General features: G+C 40.0%; 2 protein-coding genes and 1 long non-coding RNA gene across 8 annotated transcripts in view; 2 read left to right on the top strand and 1 right to left on the bottom strand.

The window, feature by feature from the left end:
- Positions 1-6,466, top strand: part of LOC126916822 (protein split ends) — a 119,112-nt gene extending 112,646 nt beyond the window's left edge. For 4 of the 5 annotated variants that reach the window (XM_050723019.1, XM_050723021.1, XM_050723020.1 and 1 more), the window contains exons 9-13: positions 93-212; positions 2,070-2,186; positions 2,341-3,108; positions 3,207-3,365; positions 3,491-6,466. In XM_050723019.1, coding sequence (XP_050578976.1) covers positions 93-212; positions 2,070-2,186; positions 2,341-3,108; positions 3,207-3,365; positions 3,491-3,619 — 1,293 coding nt within the window. In that variant the 3' untranslated portion in view covers positions 3,620-6,466. The remainder of the gene's footprint in view (positions 1-92; positions 213-2,069; positions 2,187-2,340; positions 3,109-3,206; positions 3,366-3,490) is intronic. The other variant, XM_050723022.1, reaches the window with a different exon arrangement.
- Positions 6,467-6,676: 210 nt separating this feature from the next.
- LOC126916857 (uncharacterized) lies at positions 6,677-15,138 on the bottom strand. Its single transcript, XR_007710747.1, has 2 exons — positions 14,954-15,138; positions 6,677-12,694 (listed from the first exon to the last, which is right to left on the bottom strand). It is a non-coding gene; the product is annotated as an uncharacterized LOC126916857 (long non-coding RNA).
- Positions 13,465-18,445, top strand: part of LOC126916823 (proto-oncogene tyrosine-protein kinase receptor Ret) — a 33,000-nt gene continuing 28,019 nt past the window's right edge. For both annotated transcript variants that reach the window (XM_050723024.1, XM_050723023.1), the window contains exon 1: positions 13,465-14,207. In XM_050723024.1, coding sequence (XP_050578981.1) covers positions 14,159-14,207 — 49 coding nt within the window. In that variant the 5' untranslated portion in view covers positions 13,465-14,158. The remainder of the gene's footprint in view (positions 14,208-18,445) is intronic.

The following is an 18,445-nucleotide window of genomic DNA, read 5'->3' as shown; positions in this document are numbered from 1 at the left end:
AATGGTTATTTTCTTTCAAAGATAAACATAGAGATAAAGTGCTCCTACGTAAAAGGGAAAAAATTTAATTTATATTTTGACTATGATCGTAGGTAACGGGAACGATGGAGCCACCGAAAGTAGAAGTGTCGATGTCCGGCTGTATTATGGTCCCAACACCGAGTCCTCAGGCACGGGGCGTATCAATATCAACGTACGAAGGAGGACCACTGGTAAGCATGATGCTCGTAACATATATATATATTTGTCGTTTTAAACCATATAGCAAGATCGTAATGGTCACGTAATGTTCGTTCGTGATCCATCCTTGCTTTATATTTAAATTGAATTAATCTGACTTCGTTACCGATTGAGTAGCGAAATTAATACAAATTGTGTGTAACCATTACAAATATACGTTATAATAAACAGTAGCGGACAAAAGTTTAAGACGATGATTTGTAAATCGGAATACAAACATCCTATACTCATATTGTTCTTCTATTCGGTTTGTCTCTTTGGGATAACATAGCTGTACGTTTGACCTTTGTAACCTCAGACAGTCAATTGTTAAATACAAACAATGTAGGAGTTACAACAGTTAGTTATCGCTTAGCACTTGTAAACAGTGGACATTAGTTTAAGACGAGCTGTGTAAAACGCGAGTATGAGTACAGTTTCGAACATTCCGATTCTGGAATGTCAAAATCATCGTTCAGTGTAGCTTTTATTGCTTTAAAATTCATTTAGGTAGGAACGGACTATGGGTAAATCAAAGAATTTACTTGAAACCGAAAGGAAACAAATCGTAAGGCTGCGAAAGCGAAGTAAAACCTTCAGCGAAATAGCAAATATAATGAACAGGTCAGAAACGGCTTGTAAGCAAGCTTGGTATAAATTTTTAAAGGCAGGCACGTATTGCGATCAACCGAAAAACGGAAGACCACGGAAAACAACGGCGGCAATGGATCGCCGGATTCATCGATTGAGCGAAAAGGATCGTTATCGTACTGCAAATAATATTGCTGCGGAGATAAACTGTAAAAACGATACGCGAATTAGTGCTAGAACTGTTAGGAGAAGATTAGAAGACTTTAACTTAAGAGGACGAAAACCGCAAAAGAAACCATCGTTGAGTTCTAGGAATCGAAAAAGACGACTTGCTTTTGCTAAAGCTCATAAGCATTGGACAAGTGAAGACTGGCAAAAGGTATCGTTTTTAGACGAATCGAAATTCAATCGCGTCTCTTCCTATGGGATACGGTATGATGTTAGACGTCGAATTGGCGAAAGTTTGAAAACAGTGCGTTTTAAAAATTCTTAAACATGGTGGTGGAAACGTTATGGTGGGCGTGTTTTTCTCGAGGCTGCCCTGGTTCGATATGTCGTATTAATGGAATTATGGACCGTTTTCAATGCATGGACATACTCAAGAGCACAATGTTGCCTCTTGCACGCAACGATATGAGTAATGATTTTATTTTTCAAAATGATAACATTGTGAAACAGTTTTTTGAAGAAAAAAATATTACCGTGCTGCCGTGGTCGTCGCAATCACCAGACATTAATCCAATCGAGAATTTGTGGAGCATCATAAAAAAGACAGTACAAGGTTATAATCCGAAAAATTGAAATGAACTTTACAATTGAAACAGCTTGGAGTAATATTACGGTAGATCAATGTAAAAAATTAATAGATTCTATGCCAAGAAGATGTACCGAAGTGATAAGAAATAACGGATATTGGACAAAATATTGAATTTAAACAAAGATTGTATATATTTTCTTATCAAAAATTAATAACTTTTTGTGTAGTCAAACTTTTGACCGACGAAATATTATACAGATTTCGTTCCTTTTTTATAACTTAGCTACTGAGCAAAATATCAAAATGAAATTTTTTTTGTAAGTGTATAAACAAATGTCTAATTGGTTAATATCAAAAGTAGAACATTGTATTTGTATTTTGTTATGGAAAGTAAATCAATTATTTATTTTTTCCATTTCGTCTTAATCTTCTGTCCGCTACTGTATGTATGTTTTCTAAAAATATGTCGATATACGAATTAACTTGGCTTGGTTTTGGCTAGCATGGGAGTGTGGGTGCTACTCCATCACCAGGGGGTCAATATGGACTTGTCCCCCCACATCGATCCCAGAGTCCTCCATTGCCCCCACCTGCCCATCATCATGCTAATGCTTCTCAGGTACTTACTATGCTAACTACTCTGTTTTAGTTTTACTAAAATGCATCGATGTTACGCACGCGGCAAAAATGTTTCTACTAATTCTAATGAAACTTCGAAATCATACGGTATTTTGTCCATGAAATAATTTTACTTATAATGCGTTTACATCTAGGGTGACGTTGTCAATCACTATGGCGGACTGACCAGAGGCGGAGAGCTCCCACCTCACTACATGCACCCACAAATGCTGCAGTACCAATACTTGCGTGCACAACAGGAGGCTGCTTTAACAGCCCCGCGCATAGCTTACCACATTCAAGAGACTCGATCTCCGCATCTACCTTTAGATCCGAAACTCGAAACAGGCATAGAAGACAGCCACAGCCCACCGTTGGAATTGAGACGTAGTACACGAACGCCGCACGATCGTACTACCGATAGTCCTCAAGTAGCTCAAGTGTACATGATGCACGGAACAGTGAGATTACCTCCACCACCGCCACCGCAATATAATACGGGCAGTAATCCATCGTTGACTGGGGCGCCAGCAGCAGCTGCCAGAGGTGGTTTTTACGAACCTCCACCGGCTCATCTGCGATCTCAGTATCCTATTGCTGCCAGCGAGGCGCCAAGCGACAGAGCCATCACCCCCGATAGGCCTAGAAAACACCAAGTGGTTACCCCACCTCATGCTTCTCAAGTGCCACCGCAAGCAGATTCATTCCAGATGTTGTTGCAACGTTACCCGGTTATGTGGCAGGGACTATTGGCTCTCAAAAACGACCAAGCAGCGGTGCAGATGCATTTTGTTTTCGGTAATCCAAATGTGGCCAGAGACAGTTTACCATGTAACAGCGATGGATCTACTCCACCACTGAGAATCGCTCAAAGAATGAGACTGGAACAAACTCAGGTCGAAGGAGTAGCAAGGAAGATGCAGGTATGTGTGCTTTCAGAAATATATATATATATATATAAATAATATAAATCCTTTTTCTATGTACTACAGCCAGCTATTTCATTCGCGATTTCTTCCAGATGGATAACGAACACTGCATGCTCCTTGCGCTTCCTTGTGGCCGAGACGAAGTAGACGTATTGCAACAAAGTAAGAATCTTCAAACCGGATTTATAATGTATTTACAACAAAAACAGGCCGCTGGAATTGTCAATATCGCTGCACCAGGATCGCAACAAGTACGTATCGCAAATATTTATAATATACATAACCATATATAATGCTATCACTAGCAACGACAGTTACGATACAATTGAAAGATGTAAACTGATGGAAATAAACATGGATTTCATTTTCTTTGCAGCCTGCATACGTAGTTCACATTTTCCCGTCGTGTGATTTCGCAAACGAGAGCCTAGCGCGAATTGCACCGGATTTATTGCATCGTGTCGCAAAAATCGCCCATTTGCTCATCGTGATCGCCACGGTTTGAGGCCAACCAGTGGTCTATTGGATTACAATATACCTATACTTCTCGCCTTCACGCACTTGTAGGACGCTTCGTACGTGGCATGAAGCCTGGAGTGTCCTCCTAATGAGGTGCAGTATCGTACTACGAACGACGGACGAAGAGTATTTCCGAGGGAGCGAGGAAGGTTTCTCCTGCGGAGTTATATCAGTGACAATCAAAAGGATTCTCCGGCGAATCGTACCGATTTTCTAGATCGTAGGCCTAAAACGTAGGTACGGGGTTGTGTAGCGTAGAGAGGCTAGCACGGTCAATGTGCGAACATCACCGAGCGTGCCTTTCTTCCCCGGTTTATTTCGCAATGGCGAGTTTCATTCCTCCTCGATGAAGTGGCTCGCGGTACCACTCGTCTAACTGACGACGTTTGTGAGATCGACCGACGTCACTCTTGGTCTTTCTGACAAGCGGGTCAGGCACAACCCCAGCCCTTAGTGAAGACCTTCGATTGATAAAAACCACGCGATGTCCTCACTGTTAAAGAAAGAAAGGGAAGAAAAGAAGAAAAAAAGAAAAGATTTACAAGAACGAAAGATTGAGAGAAAACGAAGGAACAAAAACTCACACGCGTCCCTCCTCTAGGAAAACAGTAAAATAATATATCTACCGTTGCTCTAGATGGACAGTCGATTTCGTAAGTAAGAGAATAGAGGAAGAAGATTAAAAAAAACTAACGTACCCCCTACCACTATAATACACGAGCTATTTTAAGTAAGGCTTAGATATTAATGATACTGTATAAATTATAAGCGAGCCAGCGAGGGCATAACTACTGTGATTTTAATTATTTAACGATATATATCTGCGTAAAGACGAAGAAAACAAAAAAGTAAAAACATTATAAAATGGTGACCGATTCTGGTCCACGCGGTATGTGATGTGTTTTTTGTATAATACTGCTCTATATAAATACCTATGTATTATATTAATTGTAACAATAGTTGCTGCTGCCGCTGTTGCTGCTGCCGCTCGTGTCGAATTAGAAAGTAAAGTTACGATTTAGACCTCTAGCGAAGAAACGTGGGAAAAAGCTACCTAAAATAGTGTTTATTCCTAGTGTAATATAATTTCCAATAGCAGGATGTATCATATTATTATCATTATTATCATCTTAGCACTATGTATATTATAAAAAATTTTTAATATTCTTATTTCGATTCTTTATTATTATAATTATTATTATTATTATTATTATAATTATTATAACTATAATATAAAATAATATTAATAATATTAATATATATATAATATTATTAATTTTATTATTATTATCATCTTTATCATTATTGCTGTCATCATCATCAATTAGTATGGCTATCATTATTATTATATTATCATTATTATTATTGTCATTATTATGTTATTATTACTTATTATTAATTACTACTACTACCACTACTACTGCTACTACTATTACTACTATACTATTATCACCACTATTACTACTATTATTATTACCACTACTCTACTATTACTATTATCGCTGCTATCAATTATTATTAACGTTATTACATCAGGCTAGTTAGAACGTACCAACCAGCACATAAAATGAAAAAAAGGTAAGGGGCTTAAAAGTATGTCATATTGGATGAACACGATACAGTATGACCGATCTCATTGACCATTGACGTCGCCCCATTCTGTGTACACTTCCATCCCCATTTCTCTTATACTTTGTCGCCTTTTGTGCGATGTGTCATAGACTCTTTAGCAATCGTATCGAGGATAATAATGCGCTTACGTGTATAGACCAGAAATTATATTATATCACACGAAGCCGTGGATGAAAAAAAACATTATTAAATAATATAAAGAAACTTACCTATTTACGATATTATTGCTGCTGCGCGTAGGGCGCATGCCTCTAGAAAATAACCTTATGGAAAAGTATTAGGGATGGTCAAAACATACGTTATATTCCTGTTACCCGTGTTCAATCGACTCGAAATATCGATCGTTTTACAAATCGATTTCTCGTTTTATCTTGTAACCTCTATTTTCTGTACTATTTCGAATGATCGTTGATCTGACGACTCAGTGTATTTTGTTCTTTTTCTTTTCGTTTTTTGATCTATCGGACATCGAATACATCGATATTATATATGTTATATTATATTATAACATCGATTATTATACGATTGATTTTAACGCGATTAATACGAACGAAACAAAAGTGTATACGCATTATACAAACTATAAACGACGGTGTGTTGACGATCCCTAAAGGAAGCGCGATTAATTTAAGGCAACGCGGATACTCGTGGAGCGTGTGCATGTACAGTGTAAAAGATGCGTTGTGCATATGTACAGTGTAGAGGTGTAAGTGAGCGTGCGAGACGCCGAGTTTAAAGAAAGCATATATTACAGCTACGGTTAAGTCTACATAATAGGACGCGAACAAGACGCTCACGTCGCGGTATATTTCATTCGTTTTTATGATAAAAATCGCGCCTTCTGTTTTCTCTGTTTCTCCGTCCTTCTTCTCCTCTCTTTCTTTTTCCGTTCATTCCTCGTTTTTCCTCTTTTCGATACTTTTCCACTCTTCGTCGAAATCGTTTTATATGTATAGGAAATTCAAGTTCCCGCGACGCGTGTGTCTACGTCGTGTCTTATCTATCTTGTAAAATATCTGTGAATATTATGATTTAGTTTCTTCCTATTATAGGCTACTGGTATACAAAAAAGTTTATGTTACTATTTACTTAAGAGAAAGAAATGTACAGATATCCACCATTTTTTGTTTTGTGTTTTACTGTAGTTATTGATAATTATATGGATATTAACGATAATAATAACTATGATTAAAAAACTTGAGCACGGCTCGACGCGTCATTTTTGAAACCCGTTAAAAAAATTGCGCGACGTTTAATTTATACGCGAGATTTCTATTGCTTACGACTAGTGTTCGTCGATTACAATGAAAATAAGAAAACGGAAAACGTTACATTATAAATCTGTCATTTAGAAGTTTAGAAGCTGGACTTCGTCATCGTTCGAGAGGTAAAGAATAATATAACACATGAAAATAATACGATCTATAATTTATTTGCATCTTGTATCGTATGTTATTACTATCTTTTCTGTATTGCTTTCTCTACATAAGTTTTCACTCTGACTAACGACACTTTTGTATTTGTTACAAGACTCAAGTATGATCTTTCTTTTTAATAAACATATATGATCATATTAATGCATATCTATGAGGGCCAGTGAAAACGTAAAAATATTTGTTTCTTAGTATGTAAAAGAAGATAGAGAAAGTTTTCCTATTATAAATATGTATCGTGTATCATACATAAAAATAAGATATTTCAGAGTACTTCACGCCCTCTTTGCAACGTTCGCAGTATTACGATGCATTTTTGTCTTATACCGATGCTTTGTAATTGGTTATGAAAGTTTCTTACATTTTTCGTAAATAAAATATAAATTTTACATCAACGAAATACTTGACTTTGAAACGTATATCGAAAATATCCCGCAAATTTCTTTTCTGATACATTTTTATGACTTTTTAAATGGTATTATAACTTTATCGACAGTAGGTAATACGTGTATCTTGTAAGTAACAGCACAGATAGCGCACACACAAAAGAACAGTTATCGACGTAGTTGTAGACGTAGGTTGTCGTAGACGACCGCGATAATCTCAAAGATAAACAATTTTTATAGAATACCTTGTAGCTATAGTATAATATGCCAACTTTTAACAATCATCTTTTTCTAATAATTATCAAACTAGTTTTTTTAGAGATAAATTTTACGATTATATTTCGATTCGCGAGATTATATCAGAAATCGAGCATTTCCTTTAACAAATAAAAGACATACAAATGATGTCAATTTATTTCAGTGATTAATGGAGATTTTCCTAATTGGAATTTTTTAGTGTTACCATATTCCCCCACATTTTTAGTTTTAAAAAAGTTTGTCTAACTAGATAATTAACAAAGTTTAATTAAAAAATAGGAATAAGCAGTTTTTTGTATATATTAAAAAAAAGCCATTTTGCGGACAGATACAACAAGCAGGATGCCACAAACAGTCAACTGCTGCCAATATTATCCATCAACTAACCGGCAACAACGATCTCCTTGGAAATGGTAGTATAATATAATTAACATAAAAAATTAGATAATTTATTGCAAAATAATTGTAAAAAATGTATTTAGAGAAAGTTTGAACAAATCAGTATAGTTCGATAGCATTGCTCGATCTTGTTATTTATCCCGGAAAAAGTCACACAAAATCAACAAATGAAATTGAGAAGTGGTTAAGACCACGTATAATTAAACGAAATATCGTATGAAAAAAGACAGCAAACCAGCTTACGAAAATTCCTTGAAAATAGCATCATTTCCAAGAATCGACGAACTTGTAGCCCCTGCTACGTCTTGTTCTCCTGATATATAAACGAAACAATCAATGAAAAAATTTGTCGAATCGCGGTTGTGATAAATTCGTGGAAGAAACTTTGTTTCCAAGAATCGGCGAACTTGAAGCCCCTGCTACGACGCTTTCTTCCCCTGATACAAAAATGAAACAATCAAAAAGTTTGCCAAGTCGTTTTCTTCGATATACTCGTGAGACGGGTTTTATTTCCGAAAATCGGAAAATTTGTGCCACCTTCTATTTCGTTATTTATGACGTCATTAAATGCCGTAATTTCCAGGAATTTCAAAGGGTTTCGGATACCTCTTATGTTCTGAATAATCAGATGCTTCGTTCATTTGAAAAATGGCGTTGTTCTATTCAAGTCAATTTGCAGGTTTGTAATAAATGTACAATTTTACAATAACTCGATTCCGTTACCTGACTAGTGTAGATAAAACAAGTCTTCTTATACGAAAGTGAGGATGAAGATTATAAGCGCTCGAAGTACGGTGCAACGTATTGCCGCTTGTTTTCGAAGCGTCACTAAGAAATACGAGCCTGTTTTCGGCCAACTCTGTACAGCCGGTCGTCAGGGTCACGTTTATACCACCGAGAGTATCGTGGTGTAGTAATATGCGTATAGTTCAGACGTTTGACCGCTAGAAGCGCTAGTTAGTGGAGCGCACTTTCGGCCGAATTTCTGCCAAGCTCATCGGCGATCTCCATCTCATCATTTCTGTCTGCGGTAGTGGTCGAAGTTAAGATTAAATTCTGCTGGTAGATTTTACACGAAGTAGAGAATTCTACGTTTCCTCCATACATTTTTTAGCATCTTAACTCGCCTGTGACTAAGTTGAAGATAGTTTCTTTTTATTTATTAACTTATTTATTACCATCTTACCGCGTAAAGGAAGAAGGAACAACGGAATGTAGAAATTGAAGAAGAAATGGGCATTCCTCTGTGAAGGAATACAGACTTGAGATGCATAATGGAATCGTCGAAATTGCGTCAAATACGAACAATGTCCCAGTTTCTAATAAAATATGCAACGAACGAACACGATCCTAGCTTGTTCCATATTTTCCATTCTTTCCTATTTTCACATTGAATTTTACGTCTCCTTCTTCGTCTGTCCTTTTCACATCGAATCTCACTCGTGTTGTACCGCGTGAAATTTATTCGCTTAGTCGTTTCTACAACATCCGTGCAACGGCGTATCTTTGTTCTTATGGGAATTATTATTCGATAAATCACGAACTAACGAATGGGCGATATCGCAAAAAGAAGGAAATTTGTAACGTTATACAACGTATATCTCGTTGAATCGCATCGAGATAATAACAATGCTATACCGTAATACCGTGTTTCATGCTATTATAGGAAAAGCACAATAAGCCGAAACAGCTGCTTACTAAGTCCTCGACGTTCCCGACGTTCCACTTGCTCATTAGGATTAACGGATGCTGCGTGATATTAAACGAAAAAGAAAAGTAACGCGAATTTGAGCGCCACAGCGCAGTGGGCGGACGAACTACGCTTTCGTATAATTCAATTTCAATCTGAAACACGATATAGCAAACGATACGATATACGCTGTTTCAGACCATTAATTCTTGACAAACGAAGCGGACAATAATTACGATGGATGTTATTGGTAATGGAGTCCCGGGATGGTTCAAGGTTGCAAATAAATTGGCCCTCCTGCATCGTTGACCTAGGAAACTATCTATTAATTTCGTTTATCATCGCATCAAATAAACGACATCGAATATACGGAAGGAACGAAAAAACCGATCGTTATTGGTTTATTAGTTCCGACTGGCTACCTTACGCTCAAAGCGAACATTTTCACACGTCTCGTTCGAATTGTCGGTGATTTTGAAAAAGCTTGACGAGAGATTCGTTCTTGGTCCCACGACTCTTTTCTCCTCTTTTTCTCTATCATCTCCTATTTTCTTCAACCTTCTCTTACTTTTCGTACAGCTAGTAAAAGTATTCGCACGCTTTTTCTACGAAACTTTTTAATATTTCGTTAGTACCGATATAGACCGATATACGACTATCGCGATTATACAGTAGCGAAACTTCAAATCGATTCATTCAATGTTCAAATATCTCGATGATCTTTCCAAGTGAGCGTTTCCGCCAAATATCTCGTAACTTCTATAGACATTTTCAGATTCGTTTCCAATTTTACCGACAGAGTCGCGAAACTTGAGACCAACGTGGAAATGTATATAGAAACTATAACAAGACACTCATCGTTGAAAATACACTTTAGCGAGAAATTAACATACAGTGCGAACAGTAGCTTGGAAACATACGATTAGTGGCAAAAATGGTCTAACTATGGGTTATGGATTATTAATATATCGAACGATTCATTGTTCAAATATCTCGATGATCTTTTCAAGTGTGCGTTTCCGCCAAATATCTCGTAACTTTTATAGAAATTTTCAGATTCGTTTCCAATTTTACCGACAGAGTCGCGAACTTGAGACCAACGTGGAAATGTATATAGAAACTATAACAAGACACTCATCGCGAAAATACACTTTAGCGAGAAATTAACATACAGTGCGAATAGTAGCCTGGAAACATACGATTAGTGGCAAAAATGGTCTAACTACGGGTTATGGATTATTAATATGGCGAACGATTCATTGTTCAAATATCTCGATGATCTTTCTCAAATGTGCGTTTCCGCCAAATATCTCGTAACTTCTATAGAAATTTTCAGATTCGTCTCCAATTTTACCGACAGAGTCGTGATAGCAAGATTACAATGCCAATGAAATTTCAAAACGTATTGTACGAGATATAAAAAAAAGTTTTAATTCTTCCGTGCCATCGTGTTGCACACTGACTGTTCGTTGATCTGACGCGAATTCTCTCTCGTATGCGAAATAAATAAAATAAATTAACTGGAAAAACAGCGCCGGATGAGTAAGACGAGGGATGAGATGAATCCTTCCTGTATGACTCAGCTTTCTTTCCCGATCGACTTTCTCGCTCCGGGACGACTCTCGTTTCCGCCCGTGAAAACAATACTAGATAACGTCTTGCTACGTAGAACTGTAAAAGAATCTCAAAGAGGTGGTGTAACGGAGTTAAATATAGCACGATGCAAAAGCTCCTATCACAGGTGCTAAGAAACGAGAGGAAACTGAGCGTTCGTTAAACAAAAATATCTAGATACAGCGTACGTTGCACTTTGCAAGTAGCTTGAAAGTGGAGAAAAATTAGTAACAAGAATAATGAAAAGATAGAAGTAAGAGTGATTCTGCGAGAATCTTAAGAACAGCGGGATTGATACGACAGGCTCGAACAAGAATTTGAGATCGGTAAAACGTGGTAGGAGCGAGACCAAGTCCATTTGTACTCCATTGCCGACTGCTGCGATTAATAAATACCGTATACCACTACCAAATAATAGTCTTCCTACCGTCGTAAAATCGATGACGATATTCGACAACTACACCAAACTATACTAAACTGTAGCCGTGCTAACGTATTATGAAAATAGCGTAAGCGAGTACGAGGCTCGAAGAAGTGGAATTTCGAATTTATTCTACGTGTAACGTCACAGCCTACGTTTCGAAATTATGCAACGATTTTTCCACGAAATATTCGACTCGAGTGACTGTACTTTCGTAGCTTAATCGGGCGCGATCACAAAACTATGGCGAAACTATTGGATTGGCAACTAAGTGAATGCGGATTTTGTCGATATCGTCTAATGACAAAATCCGCAATCACTTAATTGGCAATGCGATATACGCAGACGGATTGGGAGGAATAAAACGAAAGAAAGACGAGAGATGGAGAAGGCAAAACGGAGAGATAAGGTGGCAGAAACGAAAGATCAAAAGCAAAGGATCGTAAATGATTTTAACGAGGAAACGATGATGGTTCAAGGACACTCTCGGCGTATTATTTTCTAGAAGGGTTCGCGTGCACGTCACTGTATACGATAATGTTGGTCAACGAACCCTGCTGACGATAGCGACGGATCAATTGAAATGCACCCCTCTCGTCCTGTGTCTCGCGTTCTCTGTTATCGTTTCAAAGGGGAGATCCTACTCTCCCCGCCGAAACGTTGCTTTCGAACCATCGAAAGAGATTAAGCAAAACCAGAGCGACGGTACAAGAAAATTTCGCCCGCAGATCGCCAGTCAAACTTACGATCCGCCGTAGACGTAAAACATGTTCGTGCGTATCGCTTTCATCACGGAGCGTGTCACGTCAGCCTGACTTTGGCTGCGATTATCAAAGCGTAAAATTATTATTATTATACGTATAATATCGTAATTACGTTTATAAACATTAGCCAATCGCAATATTTTGGGAAAGAGAGAACGTCGAGTAGAAATCGGCAACAGAAGCCGAAGCTATACCTTGTGCATAGTAAACGAGAATAACGTTCGTTTCGTTTGATATCGATTTGATACGAAAAGGCGTCTTATCTTTTAGGATTAGAAGGGCTTGAAGTTTGGTTGGGCGACGTTAGGTGCACCAACGATGCGTGTTTTACGGACGTTGAGGCAAAACAGAGACGTGCCGAAACGTTGGACGCGATCGGTATATTTCTCTGCTGGACAGTACGAACTAGTAGAGGCGATAAATATTTAAATGAGGCGACACTCGACTTTGGAGACAAAAAGAACCTAAAAAATGTAAATTTAACGCGTTAAACGCTTTATCGCCGCCTGGGAACCGACGCTAAACTTTTCGTTTAGGAGGTGTACGTCGATCCCTCGAGACTGAAACGAAACTTTTTGTTTATACACACACACACATATTTTCCGTACTCTAACGAAAAGTAAAACCCGTTCAGCTCGGTGTTTAACAGCGTTGCGATGAAAGCGCAACGTAACCCCGTGAAAAGAAGAAGAAACTTTTACGCTAAAGTCGCGTGCCAATCGCCAATAACAAAACGTAGCAAGTACATACTTAGGTATTATTAAGTATAGCCCAAAATGTTCGGTCATAAAAGTAGCGTATATCGTTGATTCCTCCGCGTCACGGAGACTAGCGTCGTTTCCCCGACGACAGGAAAAAAGAGGAAACCGAGCAAATGGTAAACGGCGCGGAATTCGGAATCGATGGAAATCTCGAAAGGCAAACGAGAGGACAAACGGAAGACGATGCAAATAGAATAGTAAGAAACGGTGGAATTGCGCGAAAGGCAAAGGTGCGTCAGGGTGCCGCGGAAAGGAATAATTAGAGCGGGTAAATATGGGAAAAGACTCGCAGGGAAGGAAGGGTCGCACCTATTCCCCGAGCGGCTGTGCCTCGTTCGGTTTGTCCCGATTCCTCTCGGGGGTGCGCACACGTGCGTATTCGTACGCGTACGCGCACGCGCACCTCGCCTCCAATCGTACCTGATAACGGCGGGTGTCCGACAACGCTCTCAGTTATGCCTGATGCGGCTCGGCGTCGCGACGCGGTCTCCGACTTTTTTTCCATCCACGTACCCCCGATACATCGACTTTGTTTTCTCGTTTGCCTGTAAACGAGCGAAGAAAAGGCGCGCGTGCCGAACGTCCGGTCGGTCGACAGGATGAGATCACGTTCTTTCGATTCGAGACGATGACATCGACCACGCGTGTACCGTGTTTCGCGACATCGACCGGTCAGTGGCTGGTAAACGAAACGTCCACTCGTGCGGCCGATCGCTAATGTACAGCTGTTAGGTAGCGCGTTTTACGACTTATTCGACTCGCACGTCAGTCGATAGCCAGCCGCGTCTTCCTCGAAAACGGACGATCAACGCGAAACCGCGAAACAACGTTTCCAAGCGTTGTTCGACGCGAGTTCTAGGTCGCTCGAGGTTGTCCAGCTAACATGCGCGTAGTTCATCGAGCAAACGAACGAGTCCATCTTCTTCGCCTTTTGCGTACATTCGCGTAGTTTGTCGGTCTTCTTTACACGCGTCCAACGAAAACCAGTAGTCGAAAACTAGTTAGGAAATATATTAGGAAATCGTTAAAGGCGATCGAATGGTGCAAAGTGGAGTGGAGTTTCTGATTAGAGCGATCTACTGAGGATGTAGGTAGAGCGACAACGTCGCCGTTTCTTTCGATCGTTTGGGAAATATCGCGCGAATAGCTCGCTTGATCGTGACAACGATGTCGCTGCTTGCTTTGTTGTTGATGCCGATGGGGATTCTAGCCTCTGGTAAGTAAACGGTGTAAACTTTATTATTTGGTCGGGAACGTTGTCCTTCTTTCTCTTAGATAGTCAAATAAAAACAGGTAAATACGAATAAATAACCGGTCGAGCCAAATACGGTGTATCTCTCGATACGCGTCAGAATTTTAATAATCTTATTTATGCTTGTCTTTAGACGTTTAAACGTCTAAAACGGCTACCTAAAATATACAAGCCGTGGCGCAATATCTTCGTCATCTACGCTGGTTTTTCAAAAACATGGTTCCTTGAAAAGGAAAGAGAAAGGCGAGAAATACGAGCAAGATGAAGAAAGGGATAAAAATGCGTGCGCTACCGGCATAGCACGTCGCGCCGCCGTGTCGTGCTCGATCGCGCAAAGTCACGCTACTAGATCTACGACGAATCAACGCGAACCGGCATTGTATGCTAAAATTTGCGTACATTGCACAATCCGAATTAGCATCAGCGACTGGCCAAGTTCGGGTTCGGCATTTCGTCCGATCGACCTAAGTGGAGCAAACGACTTTAGCGATCGAAGCGATTCGCCGGACGAAAAACCGAACGAACCGAGTATATTTTCAAAGGAACGCCGCCACGCGAAGGTTTGTGGACCGATGACATTCGCACTTGACCGTAATCGGGGGACACGATATCGCGATATCGCGATGTCGCGTGCAACCTCGGTCTCACGTGATTCCGATGCAGTCGAAAAATCGATACCGCTTCGCTAGAGTTCATACGTTTACGCTTACCTTTCTCCCTTCGAACCAACGTCCTCTTAGCGTTTCCCTTTCGATCGCTCGTCCATTCTGCGGTTTCTGTCGAATCGCCGATCACCCACGAACGAGAATCGTCGAACGGATCCAAGCGAATCTACGAACAAGATACAAAAAATATTACGCCACATTCTGAGAAGGTTGCAGTACCAGGCCAAAATAATTTAGAATTGTAGATTGTAGAATTGTAGATTGTCTATAGATTGTAGAAAGTCTATAAATAAAAAAAAAAAAAAAACATTCTGAGAAGGTTGCAGTACCAGGCCAAAATAATTTAGAATTGTAGATTGTAGAATTGTAGATTGTCTATAGATTGTAGAAAGTCTATAAATAAAAAAAAAAAAAAACATTCTGAGAAGGTTGCAGTACCAGGCCAAAATAATTTAGAATTGTAGATTGTAGAATTGTAGATTGTCTATAGATTGTAGAAAGTCTATAAATAAAAAAAAAAAAAAAACATTCTGAGATGTTATCGTTAGATGGGTTTGTTTAATTATTTATAGATAGCAGGTTTAATTGTTCGAGCCGTGGTATCGCGCAGATACGTCGAAATGTAAATTGCGAAGGAAAATTTGTAATCTCGCGAAAGAAGCTTTGGAAACAAAAATGTGATGCAGCTTTTACACATTTCGCAGCCCCCGAGAGAAGCTACTGGATCGAGTTGAAATCGAACGCGTGGAGTAGAATAGCGAGCGCATAATAATTACTAGACATCGGATTTCCATGAATTTATGCGTTCGTGGAAAATTCGCAGCTGCAAAGATAATTTGCGTAATGCGCGAAATTATATAAAATATGCAAAACAGAACGCCTGTTACAAATATTGTTTAATAAACGAAACAAATCTCTCTCTCTCTCCCTTTTGATCTTAAAATTCGATTTCGTTTATTTAAATTATAAAAATACGAAAAATCGCATAGAAATCCGCAGTTTAATATCGCGAAACGTTTAACGGCGCCGTTTGTCTCGGAAAATTCATTAACGCGCCATTACAGCGGTCACTAAGAGTTTTCGATTAATTACAAGACACCGAGCGCGTGTGCCAGTTGCGTATCGCGCGCTAACACGGGGACATGCAAAGCGATCATTTAACGGTGGAAAAACACGCGAGAATCGGACGAAATCGAGCCAACAACCGGTCGATGGCGCATCGACCGATTTCGCACGGTTCTAAGAACGATCGAACGACTGATTTCAAAATCGAGAGTCGAATGGAAGCGCGATGCGCGTTTTCTCGTACAATTCAAAACCCGCGAGACGCAATCGGAGCGCAACGCGTTTATCTCAGGTTCGCGAGAATGGCTTTCCGTTTGCGTATGATTTCTCGGTGCGTGAACGCGCGACTCGACGCGAGTACAGATGAGCTGGTGGTACGCTCGATGAAATCTGGCGCGCGCCACAATGCACAGGATTTCTAAAGTCGAATTTCCACTGTTTCCACTTTGCGCTGGATGAACGCCGCTTACGTCTTCGTTTCATACGCGGATGAACTTAAACTTAAGCGAAAATGCGTGGTCATTCGGTGTGACTGAGCTTCTTCGAAGTTGCCAACTCTGTCGTCTTTCTCGCTTCTTCATCGCGTTCGTATCTCCTCGGATATCTTCCTCCTTTCAACCACTTTACTCCGAAAGAAGCGCGGAATACGCGAAAGCTACAGAGATTACGTGCAATGGTAAAAATGAAACGTTTAAAAACAATTTATTCGAAAACATTTTTATATAAAATCAATATGTTTTGATAATATCTATCTAAATGTAACATCTACTGCGAGTTATATAGAGGCGAGAAGGACAGAGGATTAACACGGTGCGTGTTGATGGCGCGAACGTAACATCACCCTCACCAGGTGACGCCATAATACCAACGTGGAGTTATCTGCATTCAATTCCGCGTTAATTCCGAGACCGGTGCACGCGGCCGATTAACGTTCGAGACTCGCGACCCGCATGCACGCGCCAATCTATGGCTGCTTATGCTTGCGCCAGCAATCGACCGTGTCTCTTCGAACGAACACCATTAACCGTTCGTTTGTCGTTCGCCGTGGTTTACCAGCCAAAAATACTACGTGCATGTAACGCGAGCGATCGTTGCAAACGACGAGAGCAAGAAAGAAGAGAGTTTCCGACTTTTTCAGCAGCACGGGCGTCGGGCAAAGTGGCAACGATGGTAAAGTTGTTGGTGAACGATGAAATCGACGAACCGCTAACATCGCGTGCAGCTACGAAATCGTTAATCAACGCCGACCTTAAAAGCAACCCTCGCACCCTGACTACCAATTCGTAATCGGAACAAGAGGGGGAAAGGTAGAAGACCGGCCAGAAAGAAAGAAAGGGAGGACAGAGTTGGGGGCGTCGGATCTCCAAGAAAGATCGTGACGTTTACAACGAACGTAGCGCGAACGCAAAATCAAAAATCCCGAGTGAAGTAAACGATCGGAACTTGCGTGAATTTCCTAATTTCCGTAATTTCTGTGCCGCCGTAATTTGCTTGTCCGGAAAGTTTCTTTCGTTTTGTAAGGAAATAATAGACGCACAATGTTTTTTGTTTTATATTACTTTATTATATTAGTTTATTATATGCACGAACGTAATAATGGAAATATAGCGAAATGGATCATACTTAATTAGATAAAATAATATAAAACAGAAATTGTTCTTCTTCTATTATCGCCTTATGAAACGAAAGAAACTTTTCGGACAACCTGATATACCTGTCAGTCGACTCGTTAGCGAAATACGTTTTCACCGAAATGGGAGCAACGGTTGCGCATCAGCGCGATGACAAAGGGATTACTAACGTTCCTCCAAACGTTAGCTACTCGGCCGAGCTTCGATCCACCAAAAGGCAAAAGGTTTCTCCGAGTTGCTCGAGCAAACACCGATCGCCGAGTACCTTTGTACTTGGTATTTACCAGGTGCATTGCGTTTCGGTACGCGTTGTACACTTTACGGTTCGTCGCTGGCCGATTCGATCCTATTCGATGCGCGTAATTCGTTATCGACGGAAGCAAGTTCCGTCGCTACGCTCTTTATGCTTTGGCCTTTGTTCTCCGTAATCCTGGCGGTACATGGTCTATCAAGGTCCTTTGTTTGCACGCGATACAACGTAGACGATGATCGTACGATGAGGTATCGTACATCGGAATTTCGATCGCGATCGGTTTAAAACGTTCGCCGCGTGTGCCACGCGAATCCAACTCGCCGCATACCTTCGGATTGCGTATGCCATCGACTCGAACCAACCAGGCGAAATAAAATTCCTGAAATTATGAAAGAGTATTTCATAATGTTCATATCGGTTATATACGCAAAGTTTCGCGATACAAAGACGGCTATTGTGCGAGACGCGGTGAACGCGTTAAGGTGCGTTTAGATCGAGCGTGCGAGTGCCCGTTCGTCGCTCGTTTTAGTAAAATGAAATTCCGCACAAAGAATTCGCCCAAGTGCTCTAAAGTTGCGTTCGCAATAT

Source organism: Bombus affinis, chromosome 5 (genome assembly GCF_024516045.1).
Source record: "Bombus affinis isolate iyBomAffi1 chromosome 5, iyBomAffi1.2, whole genome shotgun sequence".
NCBI classification, from domain to species: domain Eukaryota; kingdom Metazoa; phylum Arthropoda; class Insecta; order Hymenoptera; family Apidae; genus Bombus; species Bombus affinis.
Note: the sequence above shows the minus strand (reverse complement) of the source record. Positions and strands in the feature narration are given on the sequence as shown.